Source organism: Aulonocara stuartgranti, assembly GCF_965226115.1.
Source record: "Aulonocara stuartgranti genome assembly, chromosome: 6".
Classification (NCBI taxonomy): domain Eukaryota; kingdom Metazoa; phylum Chordata; class Actinopteri; order Cichliformes; family Cichlidae; genus Aulonocara; species Aulonocara stuartgranti.
The window spans coordinates 26,907,355-26,924,785 of record NC_138944.1 but is presented as its reverse complement, the minus strand read 5'-3'; the positions used below and the strand labels follow the sequence as shown (position 1 = coordinate 26,924,785).

Genomic DNA, 17,431 nt, shown 5'->3' with positions numbered 1-17,431 from the left:
GCGAAAATATGACAACTGTGTTTTACACAGCAAAATGAGAAATGACCCCTCTCCCCTCAGCCACCCACTCCCCCCTCAGCCTCTACTGCACCTTCACCAGCTCCATAACCAGGTATAGTTCAGAGGGAGTGTCCATCTCCTCGATCAACATGATGATGTTGGGATGTTTCACCTTCCGGAGCACAGCGACTTCATTTTCTATGAGGTGCTCCTAGGAAACACACACACACTCACTCAGAGTTGGCTAGCGCCCCGGTGTCTACGCTCAGTTGTTGCGCTAATAATAAAAGATCTGAGTTGTGCGTTAAACATGAGCAAATCCTGGTGTGTCATTGTGTAAGTGTGTGAAAGTATGAGGGTAATGCGAACAAGGGTGTGAATAAACAATATCACTTAATCGAGCTTTGAGCATCAGAGGCACACAGGTGTGACCGTGCAGTGCACCAACATATGATGCCTGCTTACGTCTGACTGAAAGTGACACATGCAAAGGGAGGAATAAAAGGAGGAGGCAGAGAGGAACAGAAGTGAAACCTTTCCGCTGCACTTTGTCTTGTCGATAATCTTCAGGGCAAACTCTTTCCCCGTGGACCTGAACAGAAACAGTGCAATTAGGGGATAACACTGAACGCAGCAGTGAAGCTACAGCAGTGTCTGTAATTTAAATGAAGTGCTCGCTGGAGACGCTCGGTTATGGTTTTGCAGGAGCGCTGCGTCACATCGTTACAGGGGAGGAATTCTAGATGTAGCAAATAAACTTTGTTATGCAGAGTGTGAGCTGTGAAACCGTGCAGGCGCAGGCAAATGTTTATTCAATGACATATACACTGTATTTTGGTAAGAAACTGAGAATCTAAACTGTTTGTTTACAGTGTGTTCACATAAGTACTTTCTAGAAAGGTGCAAGACATCTTGCGCGCGCGCACACACACACACACACACACACACACACACACACACACACACACACACACACACACTCAACAGGCCCCTCTTTGTCACCTCCACCTCCCTGTCTGTGTGTTGACTGAGATTAAAAAGGCTAATGAAGTGAAATCACTCCTGGGTTTAATCCATGACATATTTCTGTCTGCACAATGCCTGTCATCAGGACTCAAACGGCCTGACTGGGCAGTGACCATAATGTGACACATACTTCAATAAGCTGCACACGGGGAGGAGGGACACTGCTGTGCGTTCACTGCAGATTTCTGCCAACATTTCCAGTCTGATCGAACGGGTTTCACTTACCTCTCCACACAATCTTTGACCACAGCAAAGTTGCCATCTCCGATGACTTTGCCAATCTTGTATTTTTCACAGATGCTTGAGGCATGCGAGTGCTGGTTCCCATTAACTGCCGAGGAGAGACAAAGGTTATAAACAAGCAAGTCTTAAAGGTACACAAAACTACGCTGAAATCTAGCAGCATAGCCAGGCTTTCTTTGCCTCAGCTGGCTTGAAAAAAAGTCAAATCCAAGTCAAAGGTAACAGGTATCATGCTGGTGGTTATCAGTTTTCTTTATTTACACAGACTTTCTGTTTAAGGCTTTGTCTACTCACAAAAACAGTTTTGGTGTCATCTAGGAAAATTAAAGGAAGATTGCTTTAGTGTGTTGCCGGGTTAAATTTTAATCATTCTAAATTACAGGCTTCAAATAGTCTATAAGTGTAACTGATTAATTTTCTAATCTAAACTCTAGTAGTTGCAACTCCAGCAGGTGTCACACTGAGTTAAGCAGCAGAGTCTCTGTGTAAAATTACTCTGATCATACCTTCTGGACTCAGCTGATTGGTTTGCTCCTGATGATTGTTCAACGAGCCATTTATATTTGGGGAAGAGTGGTGATGTGACGGAGGGATCTGTGCGACAACAAACAACAACAGAGATAAGAGCTCGGCCTCATCAATACTCAAACTGGCAGCAAAATAACAAACAGTGTCGACAAACATAATGATCGTCGTTAAAACGCTGCTGATGTATTACTGGCTTGTTAGTGACTTTGATTACAATAAAAGGAGACATATTCATTTTCATATTCTTTCAGATGTAGACGATTTCAGATGTCTGAGTTTGACCACTTAAATGAATCATTCATTTGTTAAGAGAGTCATTTCAGCAGCTTATGTCTACATTTCTGAAATGTCAGCAATAAATGCATGCCACCAGCACTAAAGATCAGAAAAAGTTCACTCCCCATCATGCACAGCAGTGCTTACATACCGCACTGAGCCATAATGTGCATTACCTTACAGTGAGGATCTATTTTTAGGTAGCCCTCTGAAGCAAAGTTGAACGTGGGACAGTGTCAAGGTCCCTTTTATAGGTAGATACATAAAAAAGCTTTTTACTTTGATAAATGACTTTATCTGACTTAGTGGTGCCAAACTAATGTGGATGGATAACTCTGGGCTCACAGAGGAACTGCGCAAAGGTGGAGGAGGTTAGCCAGCTGGCTGGATCATTCAGAAATGACAGTCTGGGACTAACACAGATTTACAGGAGAATCCATCAATAAAGCAGATTATTATCTTAAAATCTAGTGAAAACACATCAGGCAGCTACGACATACCCTGCGAGTCATACAACATGACTGACAGTCAGTGGCTTGATAAATTCATTTGATGCTGATTTATTCTATTTCAGGGTATGTAGGTTGTACATCCTTGCCTTATCCCTAGCTTTGCAATAACGCCACTAGCAGCACTAATTTGGATTTAAAGTCTCAGAGGCAGAGCTACACTGAAATCAGTGTATTCAAGCTAATCCACTGGTTAACGGGTACCAGTGAGCCAGAAAAATGCAGGAAAGACGGCTATATGTTAGCAAATGCAGCTGGAATATAGAGATTTAAATTTTTTTAGGTAAAATGTAAATAAAAGCAGAATGCAATCATTTTAAAATCCCCATAAACTGATATCGTATTCTCAATAGAACGAAGAAAGCGAAAAAACTAAGACTTTTTGCTCTTTCACGAAAAATAGTGACTCATTTTGAAATTGATGGCATAAACATGTCTGGAAAAAAGTTCGATCAGAGGCGACAAAAGGCTGGAAGCAACATTTTGTAACTAATTAGGTTACTGTAAGTCACATGACTGGTAATGAAAAAAGCATCTGAGAAACTGTTCACCGTGCCATCCACAAACACAAGTTAAAGCTCTATCATGCAAAGGAGACACCATATCTGAATATGACTCAGAAACACTGCTGTTTTCTCTGGGCTAAAGTTTATGTAAAATGGACTGGGGCGACCTGGAAAACTGTTCTGGGGTCAGGTGAATCAAAATCTGAAGTTCATTTTGGAAAACATGTAATCCTGTAAGGAAACATTCCTCTCCTAACAGTCCAGCAGCTGGTCTCCTCAGATCACAGATTTTTACGCCTGCTGTTAGAAGAAGAGGGCTTATCCCAACTCTTTTTGAGATTTAAAGTGACCTAATTTTTTATTATTTTAATGGTAATATGGGTTTATGAGGTTTGTGTTTTAGCATTATTTACATTTTACAAGGCATCACCAACATTTTGAGTTAGTGCTGTAAAAATATATAAAATTATATACTGGATGTAAACATTTCTTTACCTTTAAAGCAGTTTTAAATTTGTGCTTATCTGCATCTTATCTAGACAGTTTCACTAAAGGCGCTTGTTTGGTCTCAACCAGGACGAAGTGAAGGAGTCAGTGTCAACACAAATGTGACACACGCCCTGAAATTCTGCAGCATTATGAACTAAACTTTAACAAAGTCTGTCAGTGTTCTTTTGCAGTATTGTGTGTGTCTCGAGTGACTGTCAGTGTGAGCCCATGCATATATTCACAGTACACTGTATAAAGAGAATCGCTGAGACTCTGTGGGTTCTGGTGCAGCAGCAAGCTGTGGGTATCTTGTTACTGTATAAAATGCATTGGATACACAGTCTTACCTTAAAACTGGGGGTGGTTCGAGGGCTGGTAGGGGATGGAGTAGAGGACTTGGTGGACTTGTGGGCTGAAATACCATTTACTGTGCAGAGAGAAGGAAAAACAGGGCAAGAGTCAGTGGGATTATGAGTTCATCATTCAGAGCGTAGTAGTTGTAGTTCAGGAGTAATGCACAGCTTTGAGGAGAATCCATCAATAAGTCAGGCAGTGACTTAATAAACATGTTTGCAGCAATATATACTTTTGAGATGTTTAAAACTGCCAGTGATACCAGTGCTAAAAGATAACCCGTGGTTATCCAATGCAAACTGTATCACACTAGCATACTATGCACTTGGTAATAAAGTGAATCGTCAAACAGCCCCCCCTGTGACTCACTCACAAATTTGCAAGTTCTTTTTTAGCAGGTTGCAGATTCTCCCCATGAGGGGGAGGTGTGTGGTCATTTTTGTAGGTACACTTTTAGTACCTACAAAAATACCATTATTCTTTCACTGAAAGCACTCTCACTACAGGTAACGAGGCCGAATGATTGCAGAATTGCAGATTGCAGTCTAGGCTGATGCCCCTATTACTGTTCACTTTGGTTTATGTAGACACAATACATTAAAAAAAATGTATTGATTGATCATAAAAGTGAGTTTTTTGTAAATTTGCCTGAAAATTATCATTAGATTTCACACGTTTGCATATACTTTATCACTCTTTAAAACAAGAGCACACAGCAGGGACGAAATCCTCTATTGTTTGAGTGATTCATTCTCTCAAGAACAGTCTATTTCTGCTTCGCTCTCTATCGGCTGCTGGCACAAATACAGAGCCATAATGCGTCAAACTTTAACTCACAGTCATTCATCTGCATAAACCCAGACGAGCTGAGGAAAATCATTTCACACTGCCTACAGGCTGCATCTTTGCACTCACATTTCAGAGTTTAACTTTTTAATTTAATTATAAACTCAAAGTGTTTTTTCCTAAAGGTACTTCAAAATCAATGCCTCAGAAGGCAGTTTACACAACATGACATTAGCCTGTAGATAACAAGCTATTTTCTCAGCATCTCATCTGCAGCTATTCAGTTAGATTATAATTGAATTATCACAGACGAGAACTGTTTCCTTTCAGAAGCATTCTTCAGTTGTTCATTTCTAGCAGTCAAGAGAGTAGTAGGGTATCTGTGCTAATGTGCTACTCATGTTTAGCTTTCTGTGCAGACACGGTATTATCAGTTCATGGCTCTGCAGCAGCTGGCTCTCTAACAGGTAGTTGAGTAGAGTTCAATGCATCTCATTGGCCTCAGAAGAATGAGGGAGAGAAAGAGGGTCAAAGTACAGAAATGTGTCTTGTTTAAATACACTGATCTGAGATCTGAGGAGCTACAGAGGAAACAGCTAACAGTGCTAAAAATAGAAAGAAACACAAACCAGTGTTCCTATTTTTGGCTCTGATTTTCACTTAACACTAGAGGACCAATTAGTGGAAGACTGAATGTTAAGAAAACTGCTTTATTTCATAGACTTGGTTTTAGCAAGCTAAAGTAGCTAATAGTAGCTAAAACAGTCAAGTCTGTTAAGTTTAGAAAATTTTGTGTTTGCTCCCTAGTTTGAATTCTCAGTTTGATTTTTTCCTAACATAACTGCAGTCTTTGCATTTGGTTGTAAATGTGTTGTCATATTGGATTTGGCTCCCCATTCATATGCTATGGTTAAGCTGCTAATGATTAGTTTATCATTAACCATCATTCACAGGTAAAATTAAAACATATATGAATGTCAAGTATGGGGTGATGCTAAGAGTAGACAATTTTAAGAATAGAGTAAAGGTGAAGCTTCAGTAATCAGTAAAATCTGCAGATTGTTGTATTTTGGTGTTTTTTTAATCCATTTATTTTTTATGATATGCTTCCTACAGTACCACAGCAGATCTTGGGGTTTATTCACCTGCCAACAAAACACTTGCTAACAGAGTAATAAAACATGAAGCAGTTGTGAGCAACACTCAGGATGATCCTGGATCATTTATGGGGGAATCAAGCTTAGCTTTTTTCTAATAAATTTCGACTCAACAGGTAGATTCTACATCAGGTGTTTTACTCTTTGACATTTCACTTTTGCGGTAAAAGCTCCAAATGGTTATCAAAATGGTTTAAAAGTTAAATATTATTGTACAAATATGAAGATTACCCCTGAAAACGTTGGGACAGCAGATTTGGAGTCACTGCTAATTATATAAAATGTCAAACTAACAAAAATCATTTTATAACATAGACGTGAGCACAACAGATTTCACAGCACAGCATGTTAAGGCTCACCTGGGGACTTGACTGGGGACTGCGTGGTGGAGAAGTGGGCAGGTCGCCTTGCTACATAACAGAAAAAAATACAATGCAGAGCATTCAGCTTAATGTAACATCTCTCAACACTGCACACAATCTGCTCAGAAACTATGGCCAGTTTACATTTAAGCTGCTAAATAATCATTGCCTAACCTGTTACAGTCTTATGTTGGCTTTAGTCGAATGGGATTTTTTTTTTTTTTTTACGTGTGAAATATTTTCATACATACTATATGCTGTAATAATTTGCAAGAACTGACTTTGCCTGCATGGCAGACGTATGAGGTGGGAATCACCACACATTTTTATAGACTATTATTTTTAAAATGATTGTGCAACACGTGCCTCCTACCTGCACCGGGGGACTTGCTGCGCCGTGAAACTCCAGGGCTTTTAGCCGTCCGGTTTGGAGTAGCAGAGCGGCTGTATGACGACTTTAGCACTCTGCATTCTGGGAAAACAACGCAGTTAAAGTCACCACAGCATTCAAACCACTAATGATACTCCCTGGAGTCTGTGAACCAGGACAGAACTTGTTTGTTCATGAAAAACTGCACAGGTTTACAGATTTGTGCATATCAGTACCTGCTATACACCAGCCTTTCATAACTGACTGCAGTAATAGATAATCATTTTGTACACTCTATTTCTATTGCAGTCCAACACATACATTCAAATCATCCAGAGTGCAGTGTGACCCATAATGTATATCAGCAGATGCAGAACCTGGAGGAATAAAGCAGTTCTAGCTATGAAATAAAATATTAAACAAAATCTTTTTCCAGGACCAACAAATATAGTTTCCAAACTGATTTGTGCTTCATGACTTAAAAGCTAACCTGCTTACATCCGATTACCCACTTTCCTCTCCTCAGTCACATGGTGTGTCCTGGACCTATCTTCTGTACTCTCAGCAGAGTGCAGTGTGCCTTTTTATGTACCTTCAAAGACCTAATTCTTACAAGTGGAGCACAGCAGTCTAAGTGGGACAAAAGCTCTGAACTATAACTGCATACAGGCAAACCACCATCAGTTAACGTGTAGTGTGTCAGGATATGCCTCCCTGTTGTTAAGCCAACCTGACCAAACAACACAAATATCAAACAGGATGTCAGTATTTTGGACTGCAACTAAATTAAACTTCCTCTTCTTCCCATGAGGTTGTTCAGTCTTGGCTGAAGTTATGTGCAGCTATGACAGTGAATGCATGAGCTGATTATACAGGTCATATCCTCTAAAGCTTTCTGCATAATAAAATACAGAAATATGCAAGACGTGCCTAACTTATGTACAACACATACAGTACAGAACATTAAAGTGGGACTTTTACAAACACATGGACTGGACATGCCATTCAAAAATTAAAATAAAATAAAATAAAAAACAAGAATGCAACCTTCTTCCCTTTTTGACAAAAAGGATGTGTGTTTAAAATATGCAACACCATTTTCAATTTATTGAAAACCCAGTTTGACAAAAGCTGGGAGGCTGTATAACATGTAAATTTAAAAAAAAAAACAGAACGTGATGATTTGTAAATCTCTGAACTCCATATTTTATTCACAACAGAACATAGAAAGCATACCAAATATTTAAACTAAGACATTTTACATTTTCATGAAAAAATGCTCCGGATGCTGAAGAAGTAAAAAGTGAAAGAGCAGCCAAAGCTTATTTAAAATGGACTTGGACAAAGTGGTAAACTTTTCAGCAGTTCAATGAATTGAAATGTGAAATTCTTTTTGAAAACATGGATGTTGCATCCTCTGGCTTAAAGGCGAACGAAATCATCGAGCTTGTTTTTAGGACTCCGTTCAAAAACCTGACTGCTGGCCTATGGAATTAGTATCTTGAACATGTTAAAAGTCATATACAGTTTTTAGATGAACAAACACTCCCATCCAGATGATGCCTTTTTCAGGGACCTTGCATATTTAAGCAAGATAATTCTAAAACGAATGCTAATTTATTACAACAGCATAGCTTCATAGTAGAAGAGTCCGGGGTGCTGAATCAGCCTCCTGCAGTCCAGATCTTTCCCCAGTTGAAAACATTTGACATTACATTTCTTAAAATGATACATTTTCTCATTTGATATGTTTTCCATGTTCAAAATTCCAATCAACAAGAAATCACATATGGCATTGCACGGGAAAACACACAGCATATCTTGATGTCAACTTTTCAAAAGGAAGGAGTGTTTCATGCAGCTGCAGGAGAACAGATAATGGGTTAAGAATGTCATGCACACACATGACACACACATATATACAGACATATGTTTGGTTAGTGTTAGTCAGGCCTACCAGTTGTAAAGGCTGTGGAAGCCTTACCACTGTGATCCAGCACAAAGTCGTCTTGGGCATAGCGAAACTTCTCTGGTCCGCACGCTATGAAGACATCATCATCTCCGAAGAAGTCCTGCAGGCAAGTAATCTGGAGACAAAACAGTAAATATTAAGGAGTGATGAAAAATGCGGATATCACATTTTTCAGATCTAAATCCTCACTGAAGTATTGATTTCCACACCATTTAATCTGCTTTAGCCTGCGCCACTGCAAACCACTATGCAACCCACATTTTCACACTATGCCTGAGTATTAAATACCTTTTCTGTTCTGTATGGATCTTGCTGCCACTTTCCAGATATACACAACTACAGGCCAATTATAAATAGCAGATGGAAATAACAGCGCTCTTTTGAATGCCGTGACCCTGACTGAACAATGTTTGTGTCTTGCATCAACTGAACTCATCCAAATCTAGAAGAAGTTAAGAACTGTTATGAGTAATGATTTATTACATTTATTACAGTAAAAGATACAAGATGCCTTTTAAGACAAGCTGGATTTCCCAATTCATCCTGCCAAATGTGCCATTTCCAGAAACTTCATTAGCTCTAAGTTTAGTAGTAATTGTATTTAGTAATTTAGTAGTAAACCAGAACAGGTTTTAGCTACACGTTTAACTGCAGTGCTTTTAGATCTACACACTGTGCAATCAGCTAAATAAAACAGGCCAACAAGCACGACAAGGTCAGAACCTCTCCTGACACCCAGAATACTGCAGAGTTAATGCAGAGTCTTGAGAGGGAAGCAGTACAGTTCGAGGTTGTGCCGCAGGGTAATTTCTCTTCCTTCTTCTATTCTGTCTCACACCGTGGTCGTCATTTTCTCTGCAGCTCAGAGCACTTTTTGTTTTACACCCACCACCACCCACCCCTGGAGACGGAAACAGAAGCTACTTTTAAGCTACACTGAGTCGTGCCCATACACACACACACACACACACACACACACACACACACACACACACACAATCCCTCTGTTGCTGTAGGTGGACAAGTAGGAAGATAAAGGAGCAAAATATCCCTTCATTATCCCTCCCACCACTGCATGCATGTGTGCCCACTCGCTGGCAGTCATGTGAGTTGTGTCCACACACACACAGACACACACTTTTGCAAATAAGAGGTGGGGTACTGCATGGCTAAAGACTGTGGGCAGATGGATCCTCTAGAGGAGATTAGGGGTTGACACAGCGGGGAAAGTGTATTTGTGTGTGTGATGGCCGACAGAGGAACAGGTGGTGCAGAAAAGCAGAATGGCCACTGAAGAGGGTTAAATTTTTTTTTAAAAAAAAAGCAGAGATGGAAGCTGACATAAAATAAGTTAGAAGTGGAGGAGGAGTAAAAACTTACAATGATGAAAAGTATAGTGTTTGACATAAATTCATAAACTCAGTTACTCGTGTATTAGCAATAAGTGAGACGCACAACGTGTCTGCAATCAGACAGTCTGAGTTCAGAATGAAAAATTCAGTATCTGTGACTTTCTTATAGTGAATGCAATTTCTTTTCAACTTTTATGACAACCAACGACCTCTTTTACTGGCAAAACTGAGGAGCAGTGCTGCTGTGGGGAAAATGTCTGCAGAATTCGTGTCCATGCTTAACTGTGGCAGATTACTGAAGATTTGACATAGCTGAAGTGAATGTCATTCTTTAGACAGGCTCTCACTCAGGAATTTGGCAGCTGATCCTCACACTGTACAGTGTAAGCACAGGTGTTAACACCCGCCCCAGGGAGCGTCCGATGCGTGTCAAAAATGGACTGTGGTGAACTACGAACTCTCACGCTTCTGCTGCATGAGGATATTGGATAACGTTTCCACTTGACCTCTGACCTTGATCCTCATGGCCTGCTGTTTCCTTCGGTGTGCAGACATCATGAGTGATGACACTTTGCTGCATTTTTGCTGTGTCATTTGTTTAAGGACAACGTGAGACAGCAAAGCACAGACTGCTGAGGTGAGCAGCGAGCACCGTCCTCTGGCAGGGGAGCCACGAACTGGGATGACATCAGCAGCGAGAGGGCTTTAGTGACCGCTTATAACAACAGTTTGTCATTTTGTGAAACGCTGTGGTGGAGACTCAGTTCATGTGAATTTTCTCACCATACTCAAACCTGTTGCACAGTCCAGTAAACTCTTTAATCACAGGCTATTCAGCTTAAAATGACCTTGACAGAATTGTTCTACCTCACTAATTCACGTGTTATATCATAAGCAAACAAGATACACATGTCAGTGCCCTTGGAAGCTTGTGATATTATTTAAATATTGTCTTAGAGTTTAACTTTTAAACGGAGTAAGGAGAGTGGCTGGAGTGATATTTATTAATATAAACATCTTGCATCAAGCTAATATAATAAAAAAACAAAACAAGGCTAGCTTTTGTACCATGTTATAATAAAATTGTGATTTTCATTTACTATGTAGTACAGCTGTGTGACTGCAGCACTTCGGATGTAAAATAGCTGCCTCGCTCCGTGTTGGCAGCTCACTGAGACTGGCCAATTAAAATCAGCGGTTCTACTTGGTGGACAGGAGCTAACCATCTCCTGGCTGCAGCTTCAAACACACGAGGTACAGATAAATGTTCTCATTTAAATGTCATGCATGCAAACAATAAGCACATTTCACAATATAGAACTACAGCCTCACATTACATGATGCCTCTTTTTCACTTGTGCAAAGAGAGTGGATGATAAATTACATCACAATAATCTAAAATTGAAATCTGTGCCTTAATGCCCCAAGACCTACTTGTCCCATGTGCCCTCTGAGGCAGTGGGCTTATTTATGAAGAAGGCAGACTGGAATATTATACATCACTGTTGAAAAGGCTCGTGGCTGCACACTCATTTGCTTTCACCCCTACGCACTCTGCAAGGCTAGCACTGCTGGGGCCTATGATAAAGTACTTTTCAGCTGCTCTGTGACGCCCGGGGGGAATGCAAGGGAATTGAGACAAATTGTGGCTATATGGATACATTTTAAACAGGCATAAAAAAAAAGAAGAGGTCAAGTGGTTAAGAACTTAAGTTAAAGAGCAACGGAGGTTGTGTTCTGTGTTTGTATTGATTTTCTTTTTTAAATTGAAAGCAGTTTAGAAATTTATTATTTATTTGCAATTTATTAAAAAGTGACTGACTTTATATGAAATAAAAGACCATGAAAAGTCAATTAAAGAACAGTTTATTTAATATTTGGACAGTGCATCGTTATATGATGTGAGTCAGAAACTACACAACGCCAACCTATAATATCACTTAGTGTATTATAAATCAGACCATAATTTATAAAATGAAGTCATATTAGATCAGATTAGGAATGTTTACTAACTGAAAACTCCGTTAATTTTCCTCACAGACTTCAAAATAACTTCTTTTTTTTCAACCAGTTTAAGTTTAAGACAGTCCTGCATTGACTTTACTTTCACACCATCATCTTTCTTCAGCACAGTGATTGAAATACAGGCTTTTAGATTTATATCAAGGTTTTACAAAAGTATTCTAGGACTTACAGGTATTTTTTTATACATTGCCTCCCATTACCAGTTGTTCATAAGTAACTGGACAATTCACTGAAAAACTGTTCCCTTGTAATGTGCCATGATAAACTAAGCAGATGAAAGACCTGAAGTTGACTCGAAGTGCTGAACGTCAATCTGGTGGTTTTTAATGGAACTCTCACTATGAGGTCCAAAGAGACGTCACTGCGAGTAAAGGAGGCCATCATTAGGCTGAAAAACCAAAATCAACCAATCAGAGAGATAGCAAAAACTTTAGGAAGTGGTCAGATCTACAATCTAAAACATGCTTAAACAGAAGCCATGCACTGGCGAATTCAGAGACCTGGGAGATCCCAGAAGACAGCTAAAGTGGATGATTGAAGAATTATTTCCTTGGTTAACAAAAATTCCTTCGCAAAGTTAAATTCCTTCGCTAAGTCAATGCTCTTGAGGGAATATCACTTTCAAAGCCTACAATCAAGAAACGCCTTCATGAATGGAAATAAAGAGGGTTTACTGCAAGGTTGTTAAGGCCAGATTAGCATTCGTCCAAAAACATTTAAAAAGCCCAGCACAGTTCTGGAAAAGGTGAAACCAAGATTAACTTTTACTAGCATGATGGGAAGGAAAAGTATGGAGAGGGAGAGAAACAGCTCATGACCTGAAACATACCACATCATCTGTGAAAAATGGCAGAGGCAATGTTACGGCACGTATAACTGCCAGTGGAACCAGGGCACTAGATTTAGATAGAAGTACCAGGATGAACTGTGATGTGCACAAGGCCATACTCTCTGCTCAGATTCAGCCAAACACTGCAAAACTGATCTGACAGTGCAAATGGATGATAACCCAAAGCATACTGCAAAAGCAACCTAAGAGCTTCTTAAGGCAAAGAAATGTGATATTCTTCAATGGTAAAGCCATTCACCTGATCTCAACCCAACATAGCATGCATGAAGACAAAACTGAACGCACAAAGACTCACAAAGACACAAGAACTGAAGGTGGCGGCAGTAAACGCCTAGAAGAGCATCTCAAAGCAGGAAAGTGTTTGGTCATGTCCAGATTTGGGGGAGTGGTCCGAGTGGTCCTAATTTCTGAACAGTTAATGCAGTACATTTAATAAACTCCTTAAATTTAATTCAACCTGCACATTGACTGCATATTGACTCATTGTTTTTAAAGTCCTCTGTGGTGGTGTACAAATGTAAAATTACAGGACATCTCCACAGTTTAACAGAAGGGACCACTAGAAGCAAAAGTAACACAAAATTGCTTAAACTAAAGTCAACCAGCAGCTTGCTTCAGTGATGCAGAGGCTGATATGAGGATGTGCGTATGCTGTAACATCACAGCGGGATGTCGTTACCAAAGCACACTTCTAAGAAGACCCAGGTGTTATAAATCATATGAAAGAACTGCACAGAGTGGCCTGAAGATGAGACAGAAAAGCAGGCAATTTACTGACAACAGTAAAAAAACAGTCATACTAATCCAATCAGCTGCTCCCTCCTCTGCCTGAGTCTCCTGCAGTGCCTGATGTCAGCATTACTTATCTGTTGAATTTTTTAAGTTTCTTATAAATGAAATTTCTCACTGAAATGTGAAAGTGCTAAATATTAAAGCTTAAATACATTTCATATCACATTATAAAGCAGGACTCACAAGCTGAGTATGTTTACACATGGGATTATTTCCTCAAACACAAGGAAAACGTTGGAATCATGAAATGGAGAGCATAAACGTCAGACTACATCGACCATGTTTGCCTTTGCTCCTGTCAGCCACTGCCAGGATAAACAGCCAATGGCCGTCTACTGCCAGCACTGTCCTGTAGGGCCTGTCTTGGCCAATCAGTGAAGTGAACTGTTTGCAGGGTTCGGTATTGGCTGGGTGACATGACTTGAGGGTAAACTTGGTTTACCCTCCAAGATGGGACACTCCCCCTCCTCCCAAATGTCTGACCTTCTCTTACCCTCACCATCAGTCTGTCCTCCGTCCTGTCTGCTGTATTTTCTGCCCGGGTAAGCTCGGCAACAGCACAAATACGTGCCAAGGGCTTAACATGTGTGGATAATTCAAATACAATAACAAGTGAACAGTCTTGATTTTCAAGGCATTCAAAAGGGTTTTAAAGCAAGGAGGGAGAATTGTCTTCTCTTGTTTTTACAGAACAAAAACAACTGAAATAGAAAATCAGCAATGAACAAAACACACACGCAAAAAAAGCATAAAAAGGGAAAAGGACAGCTAGAATTACTCCGTCCGTATATGTAAACCTCATTTACCCACAGACCTTGCTTAAATTCTCACTTAGAGTGTTACTTACTTAAGAATTTGCTGATAAGTAGATGCCCATTAAGTTTGTCAGGGGGATGTCTGAGCTAAAGCCAGCCTGGTTATTAACACTGAACTCTCAGACAGAGGCAGCTCCCTGAGACAGTTTAATTCCTCTGGATTAGAGCAGTGAATCTCAGACACGTGTAACAGGCAGCACAAGCAGCGTGGAAATGAGCGATGAGAAATCTAAGCCCATCATTAACTCACGCCAAAAGTGATACAGCTGGGTGACAAATGAAAGTTAAAAGAAACCAAACCAAAGTGAAGTATTAAGGAGTTGGGCCACTACATGCTGTTGGGCCACTACAGCTTTAATGCATTTAAATCACACAGAATGCATTTGTATTGATTTGCAATGATCATTCCTCAAAAAGAACAAGTAGATCAAAACCACTGGCAGCAAAATTTCATCTATTCATCTGACCCTGTTAATATTTACATAGGCATGTACTAGCATAATAAATATACAGGCAGAAAGAAAGACAGTGTGTGGGAGTTGTGCTTAATTGTTTTTATGAAGTCTTTTTCGCTCATTCAGGTGTGCAGAGATTTCACACTTAAAGACAAAAGCAGCACAGTACCCACTGAAGTCATTTGTAGAGCAGATCAGAGGAACTCCAGCAGCCTGCAACATTTCGCCCTATCACACATTACACAGCTGTCTGGCTTACTGTCTTCCTCTCTTCCAAGAGATATTTGCACAAAGAGACTCATAATCACATAACTTCAGGCTGTCTAAATGTACCTTAGTGCTCCACTCTCTATATGCAAAAAGAGCTGTGCAAGTAAAATGGAAACATTGTACAAACATCCAAATACAAAGGTTCAAAGGAGCCCCTCCTGATTACCCTTCAGAATTGCTGAGGGGCTAAGAGATGCTGGTTGCCAGTTAACATATCCTGAGTTTTAATAAATCAGTAAGAGTGCTACATTTAGACCGGCCCAAAATATTAACAACACCAAAAGCTCCAAGCGCTCTTAAGCCAGTGAAAGAAAAGACTTGAACATCAAGAACAAGCACAGACTTCCGTCGCCTGGTTGACTTGGACAACTGATCTGTCCTCAGCTAAACTCAGCTAAAACTTGCTGTGACTCTCCTTGCGTGATTAAACTCGAGCAGACAAACAGTGTGTACTGTGATTTGTGATGATGCCTAACCATATCATGATGTCAGCTCCTGCTGGGGGAGCGAACGGCCCGCTGCAAAGAATGGACGAGGGCCAGGCTTCACAAATAAAACAAAAACAAGCAGTTGAAATCGCACAACACACAATGGATGCACTCCCCCTCTATGGCCTCCACACGCTTTGCACAGCTGACAGCCCGCCCGCCACCCCCACCCAGCACCCCGGCTCTCTGTCGTCTGGCAGCCTTTTGTCTTCCCGCTTGTTCAGTCGGTCCTCGTGAAACATAGAACAGGTACTCTGGTGTCATAACTGCAGTGACCGTGCTACAAGTTGTCACGAAAGCTGGGAACAAAGATTGATTCCAAGTATCCAAACTATTGTTAAGTTATTGCCAAAGCTTCGTGCTTGTCTATCAGTGCCAGCTTTGTTTACTCAAAGTCAAGTCAAATCTACTCGCAAACAGGAAAGCCGATACAATTCTTGGCACATGAATCCCCAAATGAAAAACTGGAGCACATTTTAATGAATCCTCATCTTAGTGTGGTTTACACCAAAAATGCACGGCCACTAAAGACGCACACGGAGAAACTAAACACATTCAAACAGCTAAGACATCGTCAATTAGAAGACAACACAAGTGCAGCATAACAAAATGCACAGAAAAACCACTGAAATGATGTTTTATTAAGAAGCTGCCTGCTTTCAGTGTGCCAATAATCTATAGTCTGTACTCTGTGAGGGGAAACTGCTTTAAATTCAACTTTGAAAAAGCAAACTGAACAAGTATCCCTCTTCCACAATGAAAGGACTGCAATCCACTAAACTGACAAAAAAAAAAAAATCAGATTTACTAGCAATATAGTTTGAATAGCCTGATTTTCTAGTAAGGATTTGGCAAATAAAAGGATAATTCAAATAATAACATATTGTCGAGCCTAGCAGAGAGCACTCCTGGTTGGATGGTGTCAGTGCACTGGCGTCAGATGGTGCTGTATGCTAATGACAGTACAGAACAATGGGTGGGCATGCAAATTTCATGGCTGTTGACCCAAATGACGGTGTTTAATCCAGACTGTGTGCTGACAACAGCTCAAGCCTGACAACCAGATGAAACCCTTGTGTGGCCTTGCCTCTAGCTAGTCAGAGATGGAGGCAGTCTTATTAATCTATCTCTAACCGCAGCAAGTTTCACCGTCTTGCCAGGAGAATGTGCAAACAACAAGATATCAGCACCTTCAATGTGACAACAGGGTGAGAAGAATTCGGACAGCTTAATGAATGCAAACCCTTTAACTGCTGGCACAAGATAGTAGTGCCGCACGGCAAGACCTGGGCTGCTGGGATAATGGGGACAGGAGGCCATCATCATTAAGACCATGTCATTGGAGATGATGCCAAAGTGCATCAGCGTCACAGTAACCACATATATGTATATGCACCAAAAACACAGCAGTGCATGAATGCACTCTTTCTATATGTGGCACAAACAGAGCAACTACTTGGAAAGTTGTGAGCAATTTTCGCAAAGGAAGAACTCTTAACTCAATATTGAGGACAACACTGACATTTTTATGCAGTGCGCTGCAGTTGAGAAACTATATTTCTTTTTATGTCCAAAACAGCTGGTTACCAGAAACCCGATCTTTGTTGTCAAAGCTCTGGAAAGATATAAAGGGGGAAATGGGCCTGAAAGGAAAAGTACATTTTCATTGCTGCCTTCAAGATATCAGTAGAATCTGCGTGTTGGGAAAAAGTAATCATCATAGTATTTGTCCCCTATTTACCGCCTCTTACTTTATTAATTTTATTTCCCCCAGTTTTTTTTTTTTTGCCTTTGCTTCCTAATGTA

The 17,431-nt window shown here is 40.3% G+C and overlaps 1 protein-coding gene across 7 annotated transcripts in view; it reads right to left on the bottom strand.

The window, feature by feature from the left end:
• Positions 1 to 17,431, bottom strand: part of dclk2a (doublecortin-like kinase 2a) — a 63,716-nt gene that overhangs the window by 11,958 nt on the left and 34,327 nt on the right. For 6 of the 7 annotated variants that reach the window (XM_082537113.1, XM_082537112.1, XM_082537114.1 and 3 more), the window contains exons 3-10: positions 8,564 to 8,693; positions 6,610 to 6,708; positions 6,234 to 6,284; positions 3,925 to 4,004; positions 1,776 to 1,863; positions 1,252 to 1,357; positions 535 to 592; positions 92 to 211 (exon numbers count right to left, since the gene is read on the bottom strand). In XM_082537113.1, the coding sequence (XP_082393239.1) occupies positions 92 to 211; positions 535 to 592; positions 1,252 to 1,357; positions 1,776 to 1,863; positions 3,925 to 4,004; positions 6,234 to 6,284; positions 6,610 to 6,708; positions 8,564 to 8,693 (732 nt within the window). The remainder of the gene's footprint in view (positions 1 to 91; positions 212 to 534; positions 593 to 1,251; positions 1,358 to 1,775; positions 1,864 to 3,924; positions 4,005 to 6,233; positions 6,285 to 6,609; positions 6,709 to 8,563; positions 8,694 to 17,431) is intronic. The other variant, XM_082537111.1, reaches the window with a different exon arrangement.